This window comes from Pagrus pagrus, assembly GCF_965226575.1.
Source record: "Pagrus pagrus genome assembly, chromosome: 13".
Taxonomy (NCBI): Eukaryota; Metazoa; Chordata; class Actinopteri; order Spariformes; family Sparidae; genus Pagrus; species Pagrus pagrus.
In genome coordinates, this window is record NC_140197.1 from 11,175,251 (window position 1) to 11,185,632 (window position 10,382).

At 43.6% G+C, this 10,382-nt stretch overlaps 1 protein-coding gene across 1 annotated transcript; it reads right to left on the bottom strand.

Annotated features, from left to right (window-relative positions):
* Positions 1 to 7,296: 7,296 nt before the first annotated feature.
* nol12 (nucleolar protein 12) lies at positions 7,297 to 9,715 on the bottom strand. Its single transcript, XM_084370603.1, has 6 exons — positions 9,552 to 9,715; positions 8,686 to 8,791; positions 8,536 to 8,584; positions 8,294 to 8,439; positions 8,038 to 8,141; positions 7,297 to 7,825 (listed from the first exon to the last, which is right to left on the bottom strand). Exons 1-6 carry the CDS (start codon positions 9,659 to 9,661, stop codon positions 7,630 to 7,632), a joined length of 711 nt encoding a protein of 236 aa, XP_084226729.1. The 5' UTR covers positions 9,662 to 9,715; the 3' UTR covers positions 7,297 to 7,629.
* Between the last annotated feature and the right edge of the window lie 667 nt (positions 9,716 to 10,382).

Sequence of the window (10,382 nt, forward strand, 5' to 3'; positions counted from 1 at the left end):
CAATTGACAAAGCTCAGTCAGTCTTATGAAATGCCTGTAGGGTGTAGGTGAAGTCTATAGACACACAACAACTGGCCATTAAAAGAGAGTTAAAAAGGAGCTGGAAACACTGTTATAGATATTCCAACAGGTTAGAGTGCCAAGTACATAAAACTTTACATTTATAGGCAGGATCTGTGTGAGCAGTAGACAAGCTGCCAGCATGTCTAGTAAATGTGTAACAGACAGATACTGTGTATTGAAATAGGCTAAGTGCAATAAACTTGCATTGAACCAGGTTTATTATGTTGACTACAGATGTTAGTGATAGCAGACAGAACAGCTGTAACTTCATGCTCTGTATGGCACAGTGGGAGACACGTTTCTACATACAGTAAGAGTACACGTATACTATAAATAGACTGGCTGTGTCACATACCTGCATTTGTTCTGATCTGTGGTGATTACCTTTCCAAGAACTGCCCTCATCCGCTGTGGGGCTGCCAGACCTCTGGAAACGAACAGCTTGTCGTTATGATGATAATCAATGTGCGGATGAACACAGAAACCTCCAGAGCTTCACATGCACAGTTTTCAAATCTGGTGTACGGTTTTTAGGGAAGATGTGTTTCAGTATTAACATTATTATGCAGGTGAAAGCCACAGAGCACAAGCTTGCAATCCCACTGCAATTAATTACGTTATGTTGGGAGAGGGGGAAAGGTGCTTTATAGTTCACATACCACTGTAGGGTTTTAATGCTTATTTCCAAGCCCCTTATATACTGTTGAGACTCTCTCTGCTCCCAATCCTGTCTCTCTAGGCTCTATTATTTGAAATCTCAAAAAAAACATTACGAGTCTTAGCCAGTGTATTACCAGTTTTATAAATGTATTCTTCTCCCGTCAAGTTGATTCTTATAAAATAAGGTTTAAGACAGACAAATCAAGAAGCTAAGCAAAAAAGTCAGCTTCATTAACTTTTTCATCCTTTAATAAAACTCTCCTGCTCCCCTGCCACCATACCTGTAATGAGGTGGTGGAGTGTGCTCGAGATAGATACCCACTGCCACCATAGTGCCAGTCTCTCTCCGTCTCCCCTGTATCTTCCCACTCTCTGGAGGGATGCTTGCTCAGTGAATGGCTGGAACAGCAGAACAGGTTATCAGTGTGTCTGATTTGGTCAATTTGATCTAATCTGATGGAGTTTGTGATCTGCACTATTAAATTCCATGTACACACATGCAGCTGGCCTACTTCGCAGTGTAATGTCAAAAAACCATAGTGTAATATATATTAAATATGTTCCACTCCTTTCATTCTTTGTGGTGTTATATGTGTCTGACCTGGCTGGTTTAAAGAGTTCCTGTCTCCGAGAGGGCTGCTGGGTCTGAGGTCGCCCCATGTGGCCGGGTCCCTCTCTCTGATGGATCATTTTGACCTTCGGGACGTCAGCCAACATGGCATACTCCTCCCTGTTACGTCCTGTAGACCCCACCGACCGTTGGCCCGACTCTGAGGACTCCATGGAACTCTGGGAGGAGGTGTGCCTCCGCATTTGAATCTGAGGTGAAGGAGAGGGGCTCCGTGTGCGGTGGGAGGGCCTGTTGTCATTAGGGGACTGGCAGCGATCCTCATGGCCATGTCTACCAACCCCTGATCTGATGTTACTGGCGCTTCTGGTCTTCTCCAAGGTGACGAAAGCTGTCCTGCTGCCATTTGTGGTCTGTCGAGAGGGTGAAGCAGCACGAGATAAAGAGGAGCTGCGGTGGGAATGAGTCGATTCCCGCCAGGAGAGTGGTGAACGATTGGAATCAGATTTTGAGTCATGGTTAGTGTTTTTCCTCTGAAAAGAATGGCTGGAATCTCCATTAGTGGCATTTCTGAGGATTGAGTAGCCTGGCGGGTCACTGTTGAGTTTTCTAGAGGGAGAGGAGTTGCGGCTGTTGTGATTCTTGCTGTTAAAGGAGTTGCTAGTCTCTGTTTTCCGCAGTGAGTGCTGCTCAGGAGCATCGTAGCTTTTCCTTGAAGGAAAGGAATTGTGGCTATCACGACTTCTGACAGAAGTGTTTACTTCAGACTTGCGCAGCAGAGACTGAGAAGGAGCGTCATAGTTTCTCCTCGAAGGGGATGAGTTACGACTTTCACGGTTACAGCTGTGTAAAGAACCACCCATGTCTGTTTTCCTAAGCTGATACTGAGTCGGGGTTTCATAGCCCTTCCTTCCAAGTGAGGAACTACGACTTTCACAACCTCTGCTGCGGCCGACAGTACTTGATTCAGTCTTACGGAGCACAGATTGACTTGTGTCATAACCCCGTCTGGATGGAGACACAGGGGGGGTTTCCTGTTCTTGGTCATTCAGTCCATTCCTAGCTGTAGGGTTACGTAGCAGAGTCTGGCTTTCAATATCATAGCCTTCTCTGATGGGGGAGCCACAGCGTCCATGGTGACTCCGTCCGCTTAGAGACATAATTGATTCAGATTTACGAAGGAGGGATTGGCTGGACGAGCTATAATTCCTCCTTGGCGGTGAGGAACTGTGATTGTCACGCAGACTGCTAGAGGTTCTCCTAGACGGAGATGAAGTACGACTGTCACGCCCACGTCCAGGAGATGGACTGCTGGTGATTTCAGTTTTACGAAGAGATATTTGGCCTGAAGGGTTGTAGTCCCTCCTTGAGGGGGAAGAGCTCCTGCTATCACGACCCCGACCACTCAAAGACCCACTCACTTCTGTTTTTCTCAAGGCACTCCTAAAGTCAGACACGGTGCTGGGCTGGGATTTGACTGAACTAGCAAATGATTTAAAGTTTCTTGGCAGAGTTCCTGACTCAACACGTCGCCCATGTGTGCCTTGCAAGGAATTTCTGGATCCTTGCTCCATTCCTTGAGTCCTCCCTCCACCGTCAAAGTTATGCCTGCTGAGGGAAGCAGTGGACTCGCTGCGTCTGAATGGCAAGTTTCCACGTGAGGGAGAGGAAGAGCGAGATTGCAGAGCTGAGCCTTGCCTTGAGGAATCAAAACGTCCTGACTGATGATAGGAAGAGACATGAGAAGAAGAGTTTCCCCGGCCATATGAGCCACTGAAACCTTTTCGCCCAGTTGAGGCCAGAGACTCTGCTATCTTAAAAGGAGTGGGACTTGGAGAGCGGGGGCCGACTTGTGCCTCAACCTCAACGGCAATTTCATAGGGATCAGGCGGTGGGATTTCCTCTGGCAGGTCATCATTTAGAGCTGTCAGCATCTGCCTTTCAGAGGCCACACCAAGATTAGGGTTTCTGAAGGGGACAGTGTCTTTGGGCTCTACATTTCTGGTGTTGAAGACTGGATGTCCTCTTTCGAAATGGCGGAAAGGACCAGACGGGCTGTTATCACGGAGTAAGCGGGTCCCTGCTGCCCTACCCAGGGAGAAGTAGCCACTTTCACGCCTCTCTCTGTCTTCTTTAAACCCTGGAAGGAAAGGGAAGTAAGACAGTGTGACAGAAATAGAAAGAACAGAAAGAAAACACATCAAGGTTCAACGACTGGGCAACTACCAGAGGTTTCCTGACACAGATGGAGCTATATTGTATTACTGATAATTGCTCTGGGACACCTCAGCTGCTGACATCAAACAGTATTGCCAAGTAAAGAACACCTTTGGCTGTAACTAGATATGGATTGGTCAAGTGCTGGAAGTCATAGGTTTACTGAGGTCTCTGTCTACAGGAGCAGAGAACTCATATATGTGTTCGTTAAAGAGATCAGGTGGGACTTTTCCCTCTCTGTACTATGCTTCTACCAAGTCATGCATCTTTTCCATCTCTTTCTAATGTATCCTATCTGCCAAGAAAGTAATGAAACAACTACCAAATGTAACAATATACGAGGTCATATTCCATGTACCTGATCGACTATTGAAGCTGTCTCTGCCCTGAGCTTCCTCCATCCAGGCCCGAGGGTTCGGCCGGTGGGGTGGAGGGTCAAGCCGGGTCATGCCGAGTTTGGTTGAGCGGCAAAGGATCGGCAGGTACTCGTCCTCTGCGCTGACTGAGCCGCTGAACTCTTGGTAGTCGTTTTGGTCTTGACAGCTACTTGGAAGAGGAGATGGGAGAAGAATGACGAGAGTGGAGATTGAACGGTGAGGGATCGAGAGGGAGGAGGGTCATGGAGGAGAAGCGATAAGTAAGAGGCAAAAGACAGGAGAGAAAACAATTTAATCACAAAAATATTAATTTCACAGAGTTACTTAGCAAGTGTATCAAGAATCTTTTGGGTCAGAGAACATGGTGATCAAGACTGGTGAGACTCAGTGACTACACTCCACAGTCCTCGCCGGTGTTTTTGAATAATTATACAGCACTGTTGTAACAATCTAGCTCACAAAAACACTCTTATTATACATTAAAGTCTATAATTCCACGTGCACTAGCTCTCCTACATGACTTATTATCAGCATCCAGTGTACCCACCTGTCAGTGCTGTCGTCGTCGTCACCGTCACAGATATAAAGCTCACAGTCCGGGCTCAGGATGCACAAAGAGCTCTCCTGATAACCCAGACGGCCTCCATTGACATCACAGTAGCTGCTCACCACCGACAGACCATCGGAATCCTCCTGATTGGATGACAAGTTAAGACACGGGCCAATCAGCAAACTCCCTCTCTCTCCAAGTCACAGAGGAAGAGGCACTGATGATTATATCTCCAAGCACGGCCAATGCATGCCAAGATGTAAGAGTATAGGTTCACTGTAAATACAGTGACTTCACATCAAAGCAATAAAACAAATTGATAAAAATCCTAGATGTGTCTGGCTGCCACCATCTCCTTGAGTAGAGGCTTAGCTGAATAGTGTCTGTCCTCCCTGACACGCACACATGTTCAGTCTGCTGTTCGATTAGGGTTACACCTCTGTAACTCGACCTGTCTCGTGGCTTTTCCTCATTAATGTTTCATCACTTTTTTCTTGCCATAAACCCTTCTCTTGTCTCAAAAAGAATCTGAAACTGCCTGGAAATGTCATAAATTGGCACTGATCCCTACAACTTCATGGGGAATTACAGGTAAGGTCTAACAAAGCATAGTGGTACAATTCAAAGTGTGTTATGTACTGAAATAAATCTCTGTCATGGGACAGCTGCGGTTATGTCCTGGCAGCAGAATGAACACAAAGAAGTAGAGTTGTCACAGTTTTAATACTGTATAGAGTCATTCCCAACCTTTCTGTACGTTACTCCGGTCTACGATTACAAGTGATTCCCAAAAGGGCAGTAAGTGATCCAGCCTCATTAATTTATAATCAGAACCACACTGCTTCCACCCGGCTACTCCTTTCCTTTACTTCTCATTCTCTGTCTCTGACCTTTTCTTAATTTACTCCCAACCAACAAACACTCATACATGATCTCATGAACTGTTTACATGTTGACTGTGTTAAACTAGAAGGCACTCTTCTTTATCCACAGAAACACTGACCTTTGGGTCAAGTGAGAAGCTCTTTTGTCTTAGAAAAAACAGCTTAAATAGACTCTTTTCTATTCTGAATATCTTCATGAAACACTGAGCATCATTTCTGATCTGCAAGACATTCAAAGTTGAGTCAAGGAGCACATCGCTACGTCATTCTGTTTCCACTGACTTAACATCTAACCTCACTGTCTTGTTGACTTCACCTGTGACCTCTACTGCGCTCACCTTCCTGCCTAGCTTTCATGTCCGATTAATCCCATCACTCAGCACATATTCTACTCCTGTTCCAATCTCTACCCTGTTACCTAGCAGCTCTGTTCACCTCCCTACCTCTTCCACACTGGCCCTCTCTTCTTTTCTTACCTTGCTGCTGGTGTCTCTTTCCTCTGCCTGGGATGGGATCGGTGTTAACAACACTCCTTTGCCTGATACAATCCCAGTCTCAGTCCCAGTCTCTGTTGTGGATTTTTGCTGTGGAGCTGCCTCCTTGCTGTCCCCTGCGCCGGCGTGCAGGTGCCTCTGGCGCAGGCAGTCGTGGCAGCGGGAGGGGTCAAAGATGTTGGGCTGGAACTTGGGGCAGATGGGCTCATCGCTGGAGACGGGCATAGTGAGTCTGGAGGGGGAACCTGCACGATCATCGCATCTAACAGAGAAAACTGGGGAACAGCAGCAGGGCAAGGTGCAGAATCACCATGAAATATAAAAGACATTAAAAGCACAACCTTAGAATATTATATTTATAAAATCAAGTACAGCAACGCAAAGAGATATGTTGAATTAAATATTTTAAAATCTTGCAAAGCATCTTGCACAAAGAGATGGACATAAAAAGAAGCAAGAGAATATAAAACCCTGTATGCTGTTGAGTCTGGCTGTGACACTGCATTACTGGAGACAGGTGTAAGCACAGAGCAGTGGCTCTGAATGAGTAGGTAAGAGGATCTTTTATTTCATGGTTCATGCGAGATCTAAAGTGGAACTGTTAAGGTAGGTGATAACTAATCACACTACAGGACAGTGAAACACAAGCCAGTCAGAGCACTGTCAAAGCTCCCCACACAGTAGCATTACAACCAACCACAAGGCACATGCACTGTATTGTAACAGCTTTTACAAGCATTACAGCCTCTAGTAATGAATTAACCCATTAGTAGAAAATGTCTTGTGATGCTTTGATAAAAATGATAATAGAATTGATGAGCATTACCTGACAAGAGAGGCGCCGGCTGTCAGCGCCACTTTGAATTTGTCATTAGAAGTCCAAAGATAAACTGCCCACCAGACCCCCATCAGGCACATGCCTCCTCTTCCCCATGCTCTCTATCCTCCCGAGCTGCCAAGCTCTCAAATCAATCCGATTGGCTGTTCTGACAATGAGTGAAACTGAAGCATCCATGACCGCCATGGCGGCTCTCAGTTGACACAGCGAGAGACCATGAAGCACACACGACCTGGAGCCAACATGGAGCCAGTGGCCTGCCGGTTCCTCTATTGAGCGGTTGTATTAAATATCATGGGCTTTAGAAAGCGAAATGAAACGCTCATGCTAGTGACAGCTGGCACACGCTGGCTCAGGTTAACGTAAATAAATAAACACTGGTGAGGTGGGGGTTTAACATACATTATGGTAGAAGGTTCTCAAATAAGGAATGAGGTTCTGTGAGAGACACAGAGGCTGACTCTCCTTTGGATCACACACACAGGTAACACTGAGCTGAGAGGAAACACAGCTCTAAGGGTTGATTTCCTGATGTTCTAGGGAGGATGTTGACAACAGTGTCAAGTTTCCTATTAAACAATGGCAAGAAAAAAACCTCCACACGGAGCACACTGACAGTTTGTAAGATGTGGCTGCATCACCAGGTCACTTATTAGCAAGATTAATCCTTTATTTAATGAAACTTTCAGGAAATACAGTACAACTTGTGTAAGTTAAGAAAAGACACTACAAAAACAGTTTTGTTTTGAAGGATGAACAAATTTGAGCACAAGATTTCAGGAGGCGATGGAAACATTGAGCGACGTCATGACAGACGGTCCAACATGGTCCAACACTGATCGTCCACATCAGCTTGTGTTCATTTAACAAACTTCTCAGCATACACACATCCTGTTGAAACACAGGAGCATAAATACTCCAATTTGTTCACCTGTGGGACTCTGACACAGGAAGTCAAGTCTCTTCACAGTTCACTCTTCACTCCTGATGATGCACTCTTTTTCCAGTCTTTCGACGTCTCTGCCACTTGCTGGTCCTCCCCGCTCTGTTTTTACTCTCTGGGGCAGCGTGTTTCTTGTCTGTCTGACGGCCTCGTCCTCCTCTGCCTTCCTGCTTCCCTTTCCTCTTCCTCTTGCTGGTGAAATTGTTGAGCGACGCAGTTAGGGAGCGGATCCTGTAGCGGCAAGGGAGAGAAAAAAAAAGAAATGTAGCTGGACTGACAGGGGCTGGAGGAGGAAAGGCTGACAAACTGATGGATACATCCATGATGTCACCACTGTATTATTGTTGCGTATAGCGTATTAGACCCATTCCATCAACCATGTAACCTTTAAAAAGGTAAAAAATAAGACCAGTGAGACAAAAAGTATTGAATTTATGACTTACTTTTTATTCATGATTGGATTCCCAGCTTTTCTTGGCATTGGTTTTGTATTCTCCTCCCCTTCCTCCCTTTCCTCTCTCTTTTCTTCATCCTCCTCCCCGTCAACCTTTGAAAGAAAAGCAGTGTTTATGGTGTTTTAATACCATCAGTATCATTTCTAGTATCAAATACTTTCAGAGCAACCAAATAGAGCCTCAAGCAGTATAATTGAGTTGGGGAAAAAAATCAGGAATGATGAATTGAGGTTTAACCGTTTACCTGGTTAGCTGCAGGTCCAAGCAGGTGAGCCCCTGTGAGGTCAAGATCACTGATGGTTGTAACAGTGACAGTGTGGTTGGGGTGATCGTACTGCACAGACTCTGTTGTGTTGGTTATAACATCCTCCAGATCATCTTCAGCAGCCTCTGAGAGATGGGATCAAATGAGGGGAAAAAAATGAACAACGAGCACAGATTCTCAGGTGTTATGAATCAGTAAAATGATGTTCGCTGCGAACTCACCAAGAGCTTCAGTCCTCTCCTTTAGCATCTTTATGTATTCCTTATGCCTCTGAAAGCAGACAGCCAAACACATGAGGATGTGCTCACACAGTTCAACGTGTGTCGACCCCAAACAGATATTAACTCCACATGCTTGCACTTTACACTTACTTCTTCTCTGACTCTGATCTGTTCTTCCTTGATTTTCTTCCGAATTTCTGCCTCGGCTGCTTTTCTCCTTTCCACCTTTCGCTTATGGAAACCAGTTAAATACTCCCTGACAGGGCACAAGAGGAAGAAACTTAAGGAACCAGTCTTTCTAAAGTTTCTGCACGTTTGTGCGGCATAAAGGGTACATGTAACACATCAATGATAATAAAATCAAACTTAACTTGGCACTTTTTATTGAAATTTCTTATTTACAACGCAATTGGTCAGCCAGGGATACTGAGTTGTGTTATATTAAGGGACACAAATGAAAAAATAACACAATATGATAATTGATTATGTAGAAGGGAGTCAATAACTAGATTATACCTGATGACAGATGTCAATAATCATCATGTCAAGCTGATTGGTACCTTGATATGGTTTATACTGTATATGTACTTCACATGTGCTGTTGTTTTGTTTGTGTCTGTGTAGGTCAATTCTACACTTGTTTTGTAATAATTTATATAACTTACATACAGTGCTTACTGATTGTTAACTAAAATACAAATAAATTAACAAAACCAAGACCACAACAATGCTTCAAAGGTTAATACTTTCACGTAAGATGACTTTTTTCTATGGTTTCAGCATTATTACGTGTTTTTATAATTATTATTCACATTCTGTAAAACCTGGTGTTTGTTTATTAGTCATAAAAACTACGTAAGAGTAACACAAGTTGTGGATATCGTTTTAGCAATATATATGACTAAAATAATTGGTAGGAAGCTAATGCTAGCCTGATATTGAAGCAGTTCTGTGACAGCTAACGCAAAGATGCTAGCAAACATCTGCTATATGTTAAAAGCCGTAGATTAACTTACTGTCTGTCTTTGTCGTCAAACGTTACGATGCATTTGTTTTCTCTTTTCTTGGATCCTGGCTTGAATTTAGTCTTTCTGGACACATTATTGTGCTTTTTTGTGTTTTTCATGTTGTACACGTGAGTTTGGTTTTCCCTACACTTCCGGCTTCTGTTTTTATGGAGCACGTCATAAGGATTGTCCGACTACAAACACGCAGATGGAAGCCTTAACAGTTCCGCACACGTCGAGCATTTAGGACAAAGTAATGAATTATTAGTTCAGACGTGTCATAAAAAACCTTCTCATGAGAGGCGGTGGAAGAAATCCTCAGATATTTTACTTAGGTCAAAGTAACTTCTCCTAAATGGACTCCTTCCACCGCTAATAATTTTTTTCCTATTAGTATAAAAATATAGAAAAAAGTACTCATTGCGCAAAATGGTACATTTTCCAATCATGTTTAGTTTATTATTTAATTATAATTATTGATGTATTGATACGTAGCCTACATTACTTTAATGTTGCAGCTGGTACAGGTGGAGGTTGTTTTTTTTAACGATATATACTGCTCTTTTATTTATGAATTTCACCTCGGGGATCATCTTATCCATAATATGGATAATATATCTTAGCATAATATTAGATTGTTTATATTTTGTATTATTAATCCGATTCTGCAAAGTAACACAAGATCTCAAATAAATGCAGTGGAATAAAAAGTAAATATATTCCTTAGTAGAAAGCAGCAGAAAATACAAATATGTAATAACTTCAAATACTTATGCAACATTGTACTGAAGTACAGCACTTGAGGGAATGTACTCAGTTACTTTCCACCACTGGCTTTAA

Excerpts from the sequence above, each read along its gene's own strand:
- nol12 (XM_084370603.1), bottom strand. The coding sequence starts at position 9,661 with ATGAAAAACACAAAAAAGCACAATAATGTGTCCAGAAAGACTAAATTC. Across the intron at positions 8,585-8,685 it reads AGATCAGAGTCAGAGAAGAA|AGGCATAAGGAATACATAAA; the intron begins GTAAGTGTAAAG and ends GTCTGCTTTCAG. Across the intron at positions 8,142-8,293 it reads TTGGACCTGCAGCTAACCAG|GTTGACGGGGAGGAGGATGA; the intron begins GTAAACGGTTAA and ends TTTCTTTCAAAG.